The 18,970-nt window shown below is 34.8% G+C and overlaps 1 protein-coding gene across 1 annotated transcript; it reads right to left on the minus strand.

Moving 5' to 3' along the window:
• Positions 1–862: 862 nt before the first annotated feature.
• On the minus strand, positions 863–3,270 carry LOC148767535 (uncharacterized). The gene is made up of 5 exons (XM_088824862.1): positions 2,735–3,270; positions 2,541–2,648; positions 1,720–1,962; positions 1,573–1,644; positions 863–1,473 (listed from the first exon to the last, which is right to left on the minus strand). Exons 1-5 carry the CDS (start codon positions 2,801–2,803, stop codon positions 1,177–1,179), a joined length of 789 nt encoding a protein of 262 aa, XP_088680988.1. The 5' UTR covers positions 2,804–3,270; the 3' UTR covers positions 863–1,176.
• Positions 3,271–18,970: the final 15,700 nt, after the last annotated feature.

The following is an 18,970-nucleotide window of genomic DNA, read 5'->3' on the forward strand; positions in this document are numbered from 1 at the left end:
GGAATTTTTTTATCATTGTCTCTTAAAAATAATATGAGACGATGCCATTAATCTCCAAAATATTTATGTGCGATACATTAAGATTTTTTTGTCATGCTTAAAATATGATAAAACTATAATATATATACTATTTTAATTAAAAAATTATCAATATGAACTTACTTTTGCTATGTCTTGTGAACCTAAATTTTTTTTCAGGGCGCTGCCCCAAACCCCGAAATTTTGGTTAGCCCCCACTACAAGGAAACTGTATTTTAACAACGCTCACTTAGTGTTGTCAAATGATATCAACAACACGCGGCCAACTGTTGTTGACAGCCGTGTTGTAAAATCATCGTTATATGTGACAACGCACATATAACGTTGTCGAACGGTTAATTGCGACTTGTTGAAGATCTACAACAATGCGTGAGAAATGTTGTTATATGTAATTAACAACATTCCCTTAGCGGCTTGTAATAAGTGATACGACAACTTTTGATGGCATCTTGTTATAAGTCATTAACAACATGCACGTTAACTCGTAATAAGGTTTATGGCGACTTGTTTCTCGTGTTGTTGTTACTCCATTAACAATATGTTTTGCGCCTTGTTGTTAATTCATTTACAATACTCTCCTCATGTTGTTAAATCATTAACAATATGCTCTTCGTGTTGTTGTAAATATATTAACGACATGGTCTGCACGCTGTTAATTCATTATCAATATATTTTTAATGATATGCTCTGTACATTGTAAAATGTCGTTGTTACACTTTTGATATGATCAGAACCACTAAAATTATATATTTTACGTATTTGACCAATAAATTACATTATCAAAATAAACTATCTTCCTTTGACAAAAATTCAAATGTCAAATAAACCAAGTAATTCAAGAATAAATCATAAAAGTCACAAAATTATCCATAATATCCTAATTGACTATAAGTCTATCTTCTCAAAACATATTACGAAAACTAACCTCACTAAACTAATTTATGTACATTGATCTTTTTGCCATCGCATACCATAGAGTCTAAGCTCAAATTATATCCGAGTCTTCATATAATCTTTAATTTGCGAAAAGTCGAGATATTCCAAATCTGCAAGTACCAATAACAAAACAGAAAAATAAATAAAATAAAATAATATGTATATGTACCAAAACAATTACTTAGAAAATAAATAATACCTTCATCCAATCATTTTGATAGAACTTTTTGGCCATGCAACTGTACTTCCAAGAGCCTCACCGAGCTTGTTAAATTCATGGTTGGGTCTATACAATTGCACATATTTTAAAACGACGTCCACCCACACCTTCCAACAATCTTTTCCAAGAGGGATATGGTGAACTTTAATGCGTGGATCAACTGATGCAATATGCCCTTTAGCCACAACTTCTTCCTTATTTTCAAAGTTATACCAATGTAAGAGCTCACATTTTTGACTCGTAGGTTGGGCTTGTAAAGGATGACTTCCTTGTTCTGACTGAAATAATCAAATTGAGAGACTCAATATATTGGTTACTGATTAGTCTAAAATATTAAATAATATGCAGCTGTATATTAATCACTAAACACCACTTACGTGAGGAGTACCAACTCGAGGAGGGGTAGCAACATGTGAGCTCATCATGTCTTCATCATTCTTGTTTGGATTCTGTAAAGATTTAAAAACTCAAATTGTTTAAGCTTCTAACTTTAATATAGTGCTTTATTAGAAATAATAGTCTACCTGTTGATTTTCTTTCATAAGTGATTCCAACTTGGCTTCAAACATAGCCATTTTAGTCTGAAGCTCCTTGATTACCGCATTACTTTGAACCGTGGCAGCTACTCTAGATGGGGTAGCACCAAAACCAAGTCCACGAACTCGTCCTCGAGCTTCAGGTCCCAAAACTCGTGCTAGGGCATCGTCTCCTATAGAATCCTTTATTGGTGGATCATCCTTTGATTCATTGCACTTGTTTATTTTCTCCTATTTAAGTATACAACATAGTTTTAAGAAAACTAATAAACTAGACTATCCAGTAGCACAAAATAAGATGTCATATATACAGTAAAGCATGGCAATTTAAACATGTGAATAATTTATGCATATAATAAATAACGTGGGATACAAGGCAAAGGCAGTACCTTGCATGTCATCTCCTTTATTTCAATATAATTATTAAATAACCCAAAACTTTTATTTATTTTCAGTAATTATATAAAATACAATTGATAAAGTGCTTACAATTAAAAATATTTATTTAACCACAAAAAATATTTTTTCCAATATTATTCTGCATGATTATTCTATCCAACCACCTAGGCATGCACCAACAAATTTTACCATCCCTATATATTCTCCATATTATTCAAAAATAAGACCGAACAACTCTAATTCAGAATTTCAGTACAGTACAAACATCAATCAAATCAGAGCACGAATATATTAGCAAGTCCTAATTAAAAAACAGAAAAGTGAATAAAATCGTAAATAAAAAAGCACATAAAAACATATATATGCAAACACAGGTTACAAGTGAAAGAAAAATAATTCTTCTAGTTTACCATTATTTCACGAGCAGCTTCATTGACAGGATCACCATTCTTTTTTTGGTAAGCTTTTTTCCATAATTCCACCCTTGTTATTTCACTAGGATTTGGATGGTGTTCTTTCTACAAAAAATATAAGCAGTTATATGTGAATGAAAAATAAAACAAAAGTGGTCATCATTTTATTTATTTTTAGCTTAGAATATTACCATTTCATTCTCTAAGCGAGCATAACCTTTACGGCTCATAGTGTGCGTAATCTTTTGCTTCGTTCTCATTTCTTTAAATTTTTCACGTTTGTCCTGAAAGCAGCAACAACAATATATATATAATTATATGGATGAGAAAAATATGTTCAAACGAATAATTAGAAATTCATATATACAATATATCTAACTGAAAATAAAAGAGAAACTTACTAGAAATAAGGCAGTAAGTCTTCCTTTTACAAAAGTATCCCAATCCTTGCTTGATTTCACATTTAAAGGCTTAAGGAGTTGGAATGCACGTGTCCTATTTGACAACTCATTGGCTTCAATTAGCTGTGTTGTAATTTTTGATTTATATTGCCTCCAGTATTTGCCCATCATTCTAAAAATAAAGCCTTTGTGTATATCATCGACAACAAATGGTTGCTGCATATAAAACATTTGTTATTGAAACATCCAACTAAATAATGTTCAATATACTGAAAATGTATTATTTATGATTACCTGAACTAAGGACCACATATCATCCTTCAAACTTTTTCAATTCTCCTCCTCAAGATTCTTCCATTCCATGATTATTGGGATATGCTGACGTGCTAAGGCACCAAGATACGATACAAATTTCTCTGAATTTGTACCGAATGGCTGTCCGTTTGAATTTAAACACACTCGCATCTTTTCGACAAGCCCTCTAGAAACTTTATTCATTGTCGTTGGACCGCGTTTTTTCTTTATTTTATCCTTTGTCGGCTGGGTGTTGTTTGCGTTTCCTGTTGACTGCACAACATCATTCTCTTGCTGCAACACTACTTGTGGTAAGACCCCACTTCTTTCTAGTTGAGTCTCCTCATATTCGGTATCTTCATATTCATCAACAAGTGCACGTTTCTTTTGTTTTTTTCTACCATCTTTCTTGGAATTCTACACGACACAATAAAATTAAAGATGTTAGTAATAGTTTGCTTTAAGTCTAATGTCACTCTAAGAATATTTCATAAATAAAAAGAATGGGGAGTGTGTTACCTCAAAGCGAGCCATCGTTTTCAACTATTTGAACGAGTGACCCGATTCCCTGATAAGTAATAGAAAAAAGAAATGGGTGTTAATGTTATGTGATGGAGAACTCACAACCTCTTGATTCTAAATTCAATGTTCAATTTAAAAAGTAAGTAAATTTTAAGTATATCGACTAATTGCACAGTCCTAAAGATATGGCATATGCCAAGAACATAAAAAGAAATCTTTCATCCCAACTCACATTTTCGTCAATTTTTAAACTCTAATGCAACAAATTCATCAGTTTAGGATGGCCATTTTTATCAAGTTTTTTTGGCATCACCTATGACAGAATAAAACCATAAGCATTTTCCTAATTCTTGTTTGTGATTTTTAAGAAAACAAGACAGACAAAAAAAAAAAATCTTGAAATCAACTTAATTAGAACCCAAGAAAATAGAATACCCCAACTCAAACCTAAGGTCCGATAAATGCAATCCGGAGCCGCCTGTCTATGCGAGGCAGAGCATTGCTGTAGCGAGCGTCTGGGCGAGGTATTAGGGTGATGATTTGGGCGATTTAGAGCAGCGACGGCGGAAAACCCAAGGTGTTGGTGCGGATTTGGGTTAACCCATGAAGAAGTAACCGTTCGACAGAGAGAGAAGCAGAGTGAGATTTAGAGAACGAGGGTTTAGATGTGTTCTGTACTAAGAGAAAAAAGAGGGAAAAGAAGAAAATAAGGGAAAATGAAAAGAAATAAGAGGGAAAGAAAAATAAAATAAGAGAGAAATGAAAATAAAAAAAAAATTGTTGAAAGAGAAAAAAAAAATTGCACTGGTTTTTATTGAAATGTACTATATTTAATGCCACTAATAGTAGTGGTCTTTTATTGAAATGAATTATATTTAATAACTTATTTCATGTGGGAAAATAGTATGCATTGGAAATGAATGTATAACGAAATGAATGTATAACTGAAAATTTCATTATTTTTAATGAAAATCAAAAACAAATTTTTTTTCCGTAAAAAAAATCGAAAATAAAAACTTCAAAAAATGGAACAAATATTTCCAAAATAAAAAAAGATCCATATATAAATCGTGGTAATTAAAAAAAAAGAAAATAGAGTATATAAATTTAAATACTTAAGATTTCTATTAGTTATGTATTGATTTCTTAAAATTTATCAATAGAGTATTTTTGATTAATTGGTTCAACAACAATTAGATGTTATTTATTGAATAAGTATCCAACGCAAGATAATATTTTTAAATTTGGAAATTTTGTATTTTTCAACAGATATTTTTAGTTGTATAATTTAATTATTCTTTTAATTATTCTTTTTAATAAAACAATTTTTTAAGGTATTAAAATTTAAAATACAAATTAAATTGTGCTTGAGGGGGGTAAGTGTTACAAATGATACTTTAAGGGGGTAAGTGTTACAGAGGGTATACTTTAGGGGTGCAAACTGTATTTAACCCTAATAATTAGCAAAGTTTTTGACTAATCTATTTGACGACATGTGAGGTCTATTGTTACAAGAACAATATTCGACAACATGCATAGTATCTTGTTACAGTAAAATTATTCGACAACATGCGACGGCACATTGTGGTATATAATTTTGAAACTGAAATTTGACAACAAGCATATGCATGTTGTAGTCTGGTACATTAACAACATACAAAATACAATTGTTGTTAAATATTTTTTTTCCGGGATAACAACAACACTCATTAAACGCGTATTGTTAAAAACGTAGTATCACCACGCGCATCATTCGCGTGTTGTTAAAACGAAGTTGTTAAAAACCATTTTTCTTGTAGTGCCCCCTCTACATTTTCATCCTGGTTCCGCCATATATATATATATATATATATATATATATATATATATATATATATATATATATATATATATATATATATATATATATATATATATATATATATATAAAAAAAAAATTAATCGTGTTAATTTTAGAAGATATATTTCTAGCTCAGTTGGTAAAAAACTCTTTTGCATGGAAGAGGTAGATACTTTGTTGGGGTTTTCTTAATAAAAATAACATTTTACTAAATATTTTCTTTGACCAATTTATGAGGTCATTTGGACCAATATTTTGAAATCTACAAAACCTTCATAAATTCCCCCCACTCTATATTAAATATAGCTTTTATGATGACCTTATTTTACAGTATCAAACGATGGCTTTGTGGCTTGAAAAAATGGATGGTAGAACAAAAAAAAAGAGTGAAAGAAAAATGTTTTTCAAAAGATCATATATTATATATAGATATTGAGCTCTTGCAGTGGCGAGTCCAGGATGTGATACAAGGGTGGGCTTAAATTTTTGGGAGTACCGGGGCAGCGCCCCTGAAATGTTTTTAGAAATTGTTTGTAACAAAATAAACAAAAGATAGGGAAAACAAAAAAAAGAAGAAAAAATGGGTTTTTTGCATAATTTTTAATTTTGGGTGGATTAATTAATAATAATTGGGGCTTTGTTTGCATTAATTTGGATTTTGGGTAGACCAATTAATAATTATTGGGTGGCCTTAAAAGATAAATAAGTATAATATGGGGAAAAAATTGTAATTTAAGGGTGGGCTTGAGTCCACCCTCCCAAAGGGGTGGACTCACCCCTGAGCTCTTGTTGTGTGTCAGGTGTAAGCTTCTGCTTCACTTGTATGAGTAGTTTTGGAGAAGTTACAGCGGAGAGATAGGCTAGGTTGTTGTATCCCATAGGCGACACGATCGGAACCTTTCTGCATCTCATTAGAGAAGGGGTCGTGAAATTCGTCTTAAGGGAGCGACCTAGTCAGCGCCTCACCTTGCCTATCTTCTTATTATTATGAATATTATTGCAGCTAATCGTCAACTATTAAAAAGACAGAGCAAATGGAGTACAAGCTTCAATCCGTTATTTTGTGACCAATCGTCAAAGTGCAGTCGAAGTTCCAACAGTTTAAGACGAAATTTTTGATCGCATGAAGATGAGCTTTGACGATGATCCAAAAGAGGTGGATACTTCAACCTTCATGATGAAAGGGGGATAGTTCATTTTATTTTATTATTATCTTGTGTTGACAAAACAAATTAATGATTTTATTTTGGTTGTAGGTGAATTTTGTGCAATTCACGAATTTATACATTGAGGCCAGTTTGGCACCTAATACTCTCCAAATTTGAGAAAGTATAAAACACAAAAGTTAGAGTACATTGTGTTAGTTGTTCACAACATGTTGAATCGCAAAAATTGGATTTCGAATGAGAGACACTCCAAATACTGAGCACTGTCGGAGCTGTTAATAGTGCGCAATTTTGCGGAATCCACAAAATATTGAGGTATCGAAAATAATTGATAGTTGATAATTATCAAATCTCTTTTAGAAATACTAATTATGAAATTTTTTGAATAATGAAATTGCATGTTAAGAATAGTTGTGATTAAATATGGTCAAGTTGTGATGTGAAGATTCTTAATTAGATTATGTAGTATGGAAAATTCACAAATGTGATAATACTCACCATTAAATTATTGCATGTTAATTGTGTTGATGTGTCTTATTAAAAGTAGAATATGTAAGCTAAGTGTCACGGCCCGCCAGTTTTGACCTAACCCCTTGCCAGTTTTCCTTGGGTTGGGGAGGTTAGGAAGACCAAGACTTAGTCCAAATAGGGTTAGGCCTAAGTTGGCCCAAATGTATAGAGGTAGGTAGAGACATTTTAGGGATTCTTTGGTAGGTAGAGGTAGGTGGTGGTAGGTATAGACATTTTAGGGATTCTTTGGAGTGTTCCACTCCCAACCGTTAGATCATATCGATCTCCACCGTCCATTGAGGAGGTGGTCTTGTATAAATAGAGTTAGGGTCCTCATTTGTAATCATCCAACAAATCCAACAAAAATCCAAGAAATACAATAAACACTCAAGTAATAGAGTACTTTCTTACCAACTCTCTTATCTTCTTAATTTCTTTCTTCGTTTCCATCACTTAGCATTCGCAACACATTTCGGGAGAGGCTGACTTAGCTATCGCGAGGGGCGAGAAGGAGCTAAGGCCGCACGGTTCTTTGTTAAGGGAACAAGTCCGTGACAAGTGGTATCAGAGCCCGGCTAAGGGCTTTGTGTTGATCGAATTCTCAACGATGGCGAACGTTGAAGATATTTCGTACGTAACCGAGGGACGTGGCAGGGAGGCCCAAATAACCAACAAGAAGAAGAGGGACCACAGCAAGGCTCGTGGGGAGAGTACCGTTAATGAGGCCGTGCTAACGGATCATGGCGAAAGACTCGAGAGGCTCGAGAATAACGTCGTCATAGCGGAGCTTAGCGAACGATTCGAGAAGCTCGAGCACGATACGGATGAGTTGGAGAATCACGTCGCCGAGCAACTCGATTTGTTTAGGGACAATGAGACGTTGCGGGAGGAACGGTTGGATCGATTGGAGGCCATCATCCAATCCCTCCAAGAGAGCATCGAGGGGATGCGCGACGACTTGGCCTTGTGCAAAAAGGCCGCCGCTAACGGTAGCGTTGGTGCTACTTCGAGTCCAAGGGTGGACTGCCCGAAGCCAACAGGATTCAACAGCGTAAGGGACGCCAAGGAAGTTGAGAACTTCCTATGGAGGATGGAGCAATATTTCGAGGGTATCGGTCTAGTCGACGAGACGACTAAGTTAAGAACTTCTTCCCTTTATCTTTCCGATACGGCAATGTTATGGTGGCGTAGAAAGCACGCCGATATCGAGAAAGGCATTTGCCGAATCGATACTTGGGAAGAGTTCAAGAGGGAACTCAAGCGACACTTCTACCCGGAGAACTCAAGCAAGTTGAGGGAAGTTGAGGGAACTCAAGCAACGAAGTTCAATCCGCGAGTACGTGAAGGAGTTCACCACCCTCACCCTTCAAATTCCCAACCTCTCCGAGGAGGACCTTCTTTTCCACTTCACCGATGGGTTACAAGGCTGGGCCAGGCAAGAACTCCACCGACGAGACATCAAATCCGTCGATGAAGCTATTGCCGCCGCCGAGTCTTTAACCGAGTATCAACCGAGAGAGCCGTTGCGAAAAGAGAAGTGGAACCCGACTAAAGGCGGAGGAGAGAGATGGGACAATCATGGTCGGGACCATCGAGACAACCGAAACCCAAGGCGAGCGTCAACCTCGAGGGGAGGAGACAAGCCATCCTCACACCAACAACTTGAAGAGAAGAAGAGGTCGTTTGTGCCTAAGGGAGGATGCTTCGTGTGCAAGGGGCCGCACGCGATGAGTCAATGTCCCAAGATGGGGTCATTGTCGGCACTCTTACAACAAGAGGCCGAGCAAGGCACAAACGAGGGGCTAGGCAACATGGGATTGCTCCAACTTCTGAACGCCTTAAAGGCTAATCCGATGCCGGCAACATCAAGCGAGGGGCTGATGTACGTGGAGGCCCGCATCAACGGTAGCCCAGCAAAGGTGATGGTGGACACGGGAGCGACCCACAACTTTATCACCGAGGAAAAGGCCAAGAGGGTTGGCCTACGGTGGACTAGACGAGACGGTTGGCTCAAGGCCGTTAACGCTAAGGCACAACCGGTCAACGGTGTAGCACGAGACGCGCAGCTACACTTAGGCACTTGGAAGGGCCAAGTGGATTTTTCGGTAGCACCAATGGATGACTTCAAGGTGGTGCTAGGCATGGAATTCTTCCGTAAGGTAATGGCTATCCCGATGCCTTGTTTCAATTATGTTTGCATCTTAGAGAAGGGGACACCTTGCATGGTGCCGGCCATCAACGGCACCACTAAGGAAGGAAGCACACAACCAAGGCAACGGTCGGCCATGCAAGTTACCAAGGGAGTTCGACGGGGCGAACCAACATTCTTAGCCGCTTTAAAGGAGGACAACCCACCCGTCAACAAAGAGGAGGACGTACCACCGATCATCCGAACCGTCTTGGAAGCCAACCAAGACGTGATGCCACCGACTTTACCCGACAAGCTTCCACCTATGAGGGAGGTGGACCACGCTATCGAATTGGTCGAGACGGGGGAGATCCGACCATCGAAGGCAAACGTTGTAGCCGATGCTTCGAGTAGAAGAGCCGGACTCGCAGCCATTAGCTCGACAAGGGGGAACTTGGCCGACATGATCCGAGAAGGGCCCGAACATGATCCAATGGCCAAGGAGCTAGTTCGACTCGTCAAGGAGGGCAAGACAAGGCAATTTTGGGTAGAGGACGGCCTACTCTACACGAAGGGACAGCGACTCTTCGTTCCGAAGTGGGGCAGCTTGAGGAAGGACCTCATAAAGGAATGCCACGACACCAAGTGGGCGGGGCATCCGGGCCAAAGGAGGACAATGGCGTTGCTCGAGACGGCCTACTTTTGGCCTCACATGCGGGACGGTGTCGATGCATGTGTGAAGACTTGTCTTGTTTGCCAACAAGACAAGGTGGAGAATAAACAGCCGGCAGGGTTACTGGAGCCTCATGGAAGGGATTACCCGAGTCCGAGGCAACGTGGGAGACGAAGGAAGACTTGTGACAATTTCAAGATCGTCCCCACTTGTTCGAGGCAACGAGGACGTCGCCGGATTAGGCGGGGGAGGATGTCACGGCCCGCCAGTTTTGACCCAACCCCTTGCCAGTTTCCCTTGGGTTGGGGAGGTTAGGAAGACCAAGACTTAGCCCAAATAGGGTTAGGCCCAAGTTGGCCCAAATGTATAGAGGTAGGTAGAGACATTTTAGGGATTCTTTGGTAGGTAGAGGTAGGTGGTGCTAGGTAGAGACATTTTAGGGATTCTTTAGAGTGTTCCACTCCCAACCGTTAGATCATATCGATCTCCACCGTCAATTGAGGAGGTGGTCTTGTATAAATAGAGGTAGGGTCCTCATTTGTAATCATCCAACAAATCCAACAAAAATCCAAGAAATAAAATAAGCACTCAAGTAATAGAGTACTTTCTTACCAACTCTCTTATCTTCTTAATTTCTTTCTTGGTTTCCATCACTTAGCATTCGCAACACATTTCGGGAGAGGCTGACTTAGCTATCGCGAGGGGCGAGAAGGAGCTAAGGCCGCACAGTTCTTTGTTAAGGGAACAAGTCCGTGACATAAGGGTCTGTATTTGCGTGAATTATTTGGTCGTTGTAGAATTGCTTATGCTGAAACACTTCTCCATATTTAAATCGCTACATGTTTTTGAATTCTGTTCGTTTCATAAAATTTTGAGTACGCATTAACTCATCATAAGAAAAATTTATGACCAAATTTTGTGAGATATGATGAAATTGACGTTCTTTCAAATTAAAACTGATTTTTCTGATTTGAGAAATTAGTACTACATGCTAAACCTTTATTTTCTAACAAAAAATAGTTTGTGCCGTTTTGTCTTTTAGTAATTAATACACGAGTAAAGAATTAGTAAATAGTAATGCGTTCATTAAGGTGTAATTAACTACATGTTATGACCTCTTGATCTTATTTTTATTTTCTCACCGTTTCTTTAGAAATAAATTTGTTTAACGAATGTCAAATTGACATTGTTTTGATATTACATGTATCATTTTTTATAAGTGACAAAGAAGCATGGATCTTATAGTTTTGTTTGTTATCTGATCAAATTACTTCAAGATTTATGTGATACGTGGACAGTTTTTAATGTTCTATTATACTATTCTGTGTGTTTTTGTTTACTACATAGCATATCTATTATCTATGAAAGGAATTATATCTACCCGATGTAATCGTGTTAATCAATGATTAATTATGGTGAATTACTAAAGCAATTGTTTATGAAAATGAATAATTTATTTAAATGTAGAAATAGTGGGGTAATAGTAGTTTGTTGTGATTGTGAAGATGAGCATAATCATAGTTGATATATTCTATCTGATTTTAATTCATGATCATTGGGTCGAGGTATGCAAGTTTTTTAATATTGAGAAATAGTGGGGGGTTTTAGTGTCTACGTCAATGAGCATGCTAAATTTGATTTTGATGTGATCTATGTTTAATTGCTCATCATATGATTGCAAGATTCTTATGGTGATAATGTGATAAATTATGCTTTATTTGCAATCTTGAATATGCAAGTAATTAGTAAAGGCCTAGTTTGCAAATACGTGACATTGATGTTATTCAGAAATGCCTAAATATGGATATTGATTTGCGAAAATAAAATTGTGAAAAGTAACATTTATAATTTGTGAAGTGAAAACAGTATTCAAAGTTTTCAACTGCTGATTATTGAAAATCTAAATGAAAGGAGTTATATTCCTATTTGATTACATTTTTCACCTTGTGTGAATGAGCTATATGTCGATAATTTAAAGTCAAAATTCTTATAAATTTTGATTGATTGTTTTGATATTAACCTATGAAGACGCCAGTTGATAGCGAATGTGATATATAAAATCCTAGTGTGTGATAAATCAAATGATTTTTGCTTTGATTAATGAGATTTTGAAAAATCAATGATTTGTTCATTGATTGATGTGATTGAAAAACTGTAGTTGGCAAATTCGAGAATCTTTTAATGAAATCCGGAACCATTAAAAGAAAATACAGTACTGCGTGCGAATCTATGTGAAAAATCACGTGAAAATTTAAGTGAAATTATATGAGAAATCGTTAATAAACCACAAAGTCTATGAGACTAAATTTGTGAAATTATATTTCACATTATTTCATAAATAATATGAAATGTATCGAAGGGGGTTGGATTAAATCCTAATATATTTTGTACAGTTATTGATGAGGATACTACCGCCTAGGGGCTCCTACGAACTAGGCGAAGACAAACGAATCTGAAAGCAACTTGATAGTGATAAAAATGCACACTTTTATTATCCATCCCTATGATGTGTGTGAACTAATAAAGCTCGTAGCGAATTGTGAGGTTGAGACTTTGATCTCTTAATGAGTTCTATAGCCTGTATGGGTGGGGTGTTGGTGTTACATAAAATCCTTGATAGAATTCACTTTGTGAGTGTGGAAGTGGGGCCGCTTCCTATGGGAATTGTAGGCTATTCTCTAGAGCGCTCACGAGAAATGGGGTAAAGAACATGGTTGTTAACGTGGTGGCTTTAGAAGTTTCGACCGGGACACTTTGAGTATTATGTGCGCAATATGATTCTACGTGCCCCAATGGTCACTGTTTGAAGGCTAAGTCCACTTTGATTATAGTACGGGAGACATATTGTACTAAGTGAAGGTTTGAAAGCATTGTCCACTTTCGATATGCATAATATTCCTCAAGAACTCAAATATTATTATTATTCTTGTTTTTATTAAAATAGTGGGGGATTGTTGGGGTTTTTCAATAAAAATAATTTTTAACTAAATATTTTCTTTGACCAATTTAGGAGGTCATTTGGACCAACGTTTTGAAACCTACAAAAACTTTATTTTGCCTCATAAATCTCCATAAATTTCTCTCATTGTATACTCCCTCCATGCCAATTTATCTGACGTTTAAGGTATTTGCACAACAATTAAGAAAGCTAATAAATATGACTAAATTTGAGGAGAAAAATCATCTATAGACTTATGTACCCTTCTGCCAAATTTTTATTTTATTTATTTCTCTCTCATAACAATTAATAGGAATTGATTTCTTCCGTGATTCACTCCCACTAATTTATTCTCTCTCTTAAATCTCAATTATTCATAAATTATTTTTGTCTCTCTAAATTCTTTCAAAACTTCATAATCATAATAGTTGAAAAACTAAAAAAATAATAGCAAAACATTCCCGCATAAAAAAAATTGTATTTCAACATAAAAAATTTCCAATAAAATTTTCCCTCCAAAAATTCAGGTAATTTTTTTTAAAATACCCGCTTTTTATTCTAAAATATTTATGTATTCCCACCACAATTGTTCTATTAATAAACACACTACACAATCTTTAATATCAAAATAAAAATGAAAATTGGAATAGATCTAAATATACATCCCCCAAATTTTGACGTTGATGAAGAAGATGAATAGCAAAAGGAAGCAAGCATTAATTTAGTTACACACCTTAATCTCGATTTAAATTCTCCAGAAATATCTTCAATGGATCATTTTTGGATAGATTTAAACCGTGAACCCAATGATGAAGCAATCATGCATATGGAAGTGGGGTCAACTACATTTCCAGTAGTCATTCATAATACGGCTACCATCTTTAATTTTTTGTGAGTTTTTTTATGTTATGATTGTAATTAATTCATTTTTTTCCTTTAATATATGAAAACATCACTGGTTGAGAAGGAAATACAAACGAAGCAGAACAAACATCAAGTCAGATAAAAAAATTGAGAAATTATCCAATGATAAACGACAAGTCATATACAACATGCTACAACAGGAAAGTGTTTGTGAAGAAAAAAAGGAGTGACAAGATTGGTGGCATCACAATTTTCGGTATCTATACAAACCGTTCAACGTATTTGGAAACAATCAGAAAACGGTGGCACCGATGCTAATGTATCTCATAAAAAGACAAGAAATTATGGTCGAGAGAGAATTCAGATTAACTATGATCAAATTGGTGAAATTCCTTTACATCACCAGACAACTCTTGATTCTTTAGCTTGTTGAACATGAAAAAGAGCACGATGTTTAGGCATCGTAAGTCGGGGGAAATACGGCGACATTCCATGCTATAAAACCATTTTTAATGGAGGAGAATAAGAGATCTCGATGGCAATTTTGTTTGTCAATGCTGGAGGGTGATAGCATGCCGCATGACCCGATTTTTTACTGGTATGTTTAATGTTGTTCATATTGATGAAAAATGGTTTCAGATGACGAAAAGATCAGAGAATTACTACTTGTTACAAGAGGAAGAAGATCCGCTGCGCACTTGTAAAATCAAATACTTCATTGGAAAAGTCATGAAATGAAATGAAACGTTCTCCGGAAAAAAAATGGAAGTATTCCCTTTAGTTACACGAGAGCCAGCTAAAAGTACCAGCGTAAATAAAATTGCGGGCACGTTGGAGACAAAGTCAATACCATCAGTAAATAGAGATGTTATAAGGTCATATTTGATTGAAAAAGTTCTACCTCCGATCAAGGAAAAATGGCCGATAGAGGATTCAAATTATCCAATATTCATTAAAACAAGACAATGCTAGAATGCATATTGATCGTACCGATGATGAATTTTGTCGAGCAGCTGCACAAGATGGATTTGATATTAGTATGATGTCTCAACCTCCAAATTCTCAATATTTAAATGTTTTGGAACTGAGATTTTTTCGTGCTATTCAATCTTTACAGTACAAGGAGCATGTTAAAACTGTTGATGAGCTTGTTACTGCCGTCGAAAAACCATTTCAAGCTTTTCCGATGACAAAATCCAATCGTATATTTTTAACATTGCAATAGTGCATGATTGAAATTATGCGAGCAAAAGGTTCTAAGAAGTACACGATTATGCATATTAAGAAAGCTATGTTAGAAAAGTCGGGACAACTTCCTACTCAGTTGAAATGTGATCCCGAATTAGTACAAGAAATTCTAAATTATCTAAGTTAGTTTTTATTTTAGCCCATGTCTATTGTGACTAATATATAGTCATATTTATGCAGTTATAAATTTAAAGATTACTTTAAACTTCTCGTTATATGACTTTTTTTTCAATCTTAGTTAAAAAAATTAAAAAATAATTTTTTAACATAACCCTAACAATTTGTTGAATTTCTTCTTCCTCAAAAGCTTCAACTCCTTCCTCGGGAAATTTATTTAAATCGAATCAACGATCTTCAAGTCTATTTAAATAAAAATCTACCACCACTTTATGTTTAGGAATAACAATCGTTAAAGCTTCAACATTTAAATCCTTTGAATCTTGAAGAAAATCCGAGTCTTCATTTTCTTTAACTTTCTCTTCAAAACCTAATGAATCTTCATTTTTTATGTTGTCACCATCCATTTTTCTTTGTCATTCTTCACGTGGAGCAGTTAAATAGAATTAGTATTGATCATGCATTGATGTCTTTTTTATAAACCTTGTGAGTGGAGTGTGTGGAAAATAAAATAAATAAAAATTAGAGCTAGTTATATTTACAATTAATAATAAAGAGGGGGGGGGGGGGGGGGGGAATTAAGAGACAAAAGAGGGAATTGGAACGTATCTTTCATTTTCATAAACCGTGTTGGGTAGTTTGCATTAGTGTATTGTTGGAAAATATTTAAGTAATGCATCATTGAAACTATAAAATGACAGATAATATGGAACAAAAAAATTTCTCTAAAGTGACTAATAATTGAAACGAAGGGAGTATTAAATATAGCTTTTATGATGACCTTATTTTGCACTACTAGGCAGGTGCACGTGCGTTGCAAGTGTCTTGTAATTATTATCTTTTTTTCGCCAAGCATCACGTCAAAAAATAGTTACAACATTGTTTGGTCAAACAAGACAAGAGCACCCCTATTGTGTGTTTAGGCTCTAGAGCATTATGTAGGATGTGTTTGACAAAATTGAGCACTGAATATTGAATGTTGAGTACAATTTTGAATAGTTGAACAGGTTTTTAAATGTTGAATACTATGCTGAACTATTATAATAACTAAAAATATTACGATAAAATACAATTTCCACCATTTTACTACAACCGCTATATGCATTCACCCACATATACTACTGAAAAACGTATCCACCATGTTAGCGATTAAGTTGGGTGCCAATATTCACCATTTGTTCATACCTCTAAGTTTCATAGTTAATTTGGTTTTTCTCCTTTTTTATAACCATAAAAATTTATATGTAAAACTATTAACAATATCGTTAAATATGAATGCAAATAATTAGGTATTTTATAAATCGTTAATGTATATCATATTATTAAAAATCCAAACATAGTTTATATAAACTAATAAGAAACAATATTGAAAATTAAAATGCATTATCAACCTACACTGTCTCGTTCCGCTCCCCTTCTTCTGCATGTACCCATAAACCCTCTCGTGCAATTCCATTGATGTATCAATGGGCACTTAATATATGCTCTCTTATCTCCGTTTCTCCTTCGATCTTCTTGTTCCTCATTTGGTCTGTACATGATATGCGCAATCTAGTCATATGTGAAAACTTCAATATATATTTGGAAAATCGATTAACCAGACAATTACAAGAGGTTTACGAACTTTATCAGGGTATGTGGAAAATTAAAGGCTATATTTGGCCTGATGATCCAACTCTTAATATCGATTTAAGGAACACAAGATGGAACTTGAAAAAACTCACGAATACAGAGAGAAGGACTAAAATTATATTGACTGAATTTTAAAGGCCCTCAAGACTCAACCTAGACCCTTGAGATTCTTGCATTTATATTTATTTTTCTTAAAGTAAAGAGTAGAGATTTTATGGCCAAGTATATCAATATACAATTTAATTTTAAGAATTGCATTGAGATTGTTGGACTACTTGTTTTGTTGAATTCTAAATGCATGAATCCTATGAAGTTAACTATTATCTTTAGTGCATATGAGTTGAGTATGTAATTGCCCTCGATTTTTTTTTATCACTTTTAGTGATTAAGTAATAGGGTAAATATGCAATACCCCTCAGATGGGAAATATTTTTAACTACATCCAATTGATTTTAGAGACTTTTTTCATAACCCAAATTTCAATTTCAATTAGTGAGAACCCCCCGATCAAATGCATTAAGAATAAATTCCCCTGTGTTTTCGTTTAAATTATGAGTATAATCACATTGGAATCACGTTTACTGAAGAAATACAGACACTTGATTGTGGGCATATTACATTGGAGTTACTGTTAAGATAGTCATATTCGATGATAGTTGATTGTGGGCAACTATTTATCGGGATAGCCCACAGTCAATGTTCGATGATAGTTACCATTTTATTGAGTTTATTTATATAATTTACGAACTTTATCAGGGTATGTGAAAAATTTAAAGCTACATTCGGCCTGGTGATCCAATTCTTAATATCGATTTAAGGAACACAAGATGGAACTTGAAAAAATCAAGAATACAACTAGAAAGACTAAATTATATTGATTGAATTTTAAAGGCCCTCAAGACTCAACCTAGACCCTTGAGATCCTTGCATTTAATTTATTTTTCTTAAAGTAAAGAGTAGAGATTTTATAGCCGAATATATCGATATACAATTTAATTCTAAGAATTGCATTGAGATTGTTGGACTACTTGTTTGTTGAATTCTAAATGCATGAATCCTATGAAGTTAACTAATATCATTAGTGCATATGAATTGATTATGTAATTGCCCTCAATTTTTTTTTTATCACTTTTAGTGATTAATTAATAGGGGAAATATGCAATACCCCTCAAATGGGAAATATTTTGAACTATATCCAATTTATTTTAAATACTTTTTTCATAACCCAAATTTCAATTTGAATTAGTGAGACCCCCGATCAATTAAATGCGATAAGACTAAATTCCCCTATGTTTTCGTTTAAGTTATGAGTATAATCACATTGGAATCACTTTTACTGAAGAAATACAGACACTTTGATTGTGGGTATATAGTCACATTGGAGTTACTGTTACGATAGTCATATTCGATGACAGTTGACTGTGGGTAAATATTTATTGGGATAGCCCACAGTTAATATTCGATGATAGTTACCATTTTATTGAGTTTATTCATATAATTTACGAAGTTTATCAGGGTATGTGGAAAATTAAAAGCTACATTCGGCCTAGTGATCCAACTCTTAATATCGATTTAAGGAACACAAGATGGAACTTGAAAAAACTCAAGAATACAGAGAGAGAGACTAAATTATATTGATTGAATCTTAAAGGTCCTCAAAACTCAACCTAGACACTTGAGATTCTTTCATTTAATTTATTTTTCTTAAAGTAAAGAGTAGAGATTTTATAGCCGAGTATGTCAATATACAATTTAATTCTAAGAATTGCATTGAGATTGCTGGACTACTTGTTTTGTTGAATTCTAAATGCATGAATCCTATGAAGTTAACTATTATCATTAGTGCATATGAATTGATTATGTAATTGCCCTCGTTTTTTTTTTTTTATTTTGTTATCACTTTTAGTGATTAATTAATGGGATAATTAGTTGGAACCCCCTTATTTGGAACTTAAATGGTTGGGGGTCCATTTTGTTAGTTGATTATAGCTATAGGTCCCTTGACAAATAAATATAATATAAATTAAATTAAAATATTTTTCTATTGACATTAATACCCTTAATTATTATTTATATTAAGGTAGTTAGTTATGG

The sequence above is a fragment of the Erythranthe guttata genome, chromosome 10 (genome assembly GCF_056151865.1).
Source record: "Erythranthe guttata isolate IM_541 chromosome 10, IM_541, whole genome shotgun sequence".
Lineage (NCBI taxonomy): Eukaryota > Viridiplantae > Streptophyta > Magnoliopsida > Lamiales > Phrymaceae > Erythranthe > Erythranthe guttata.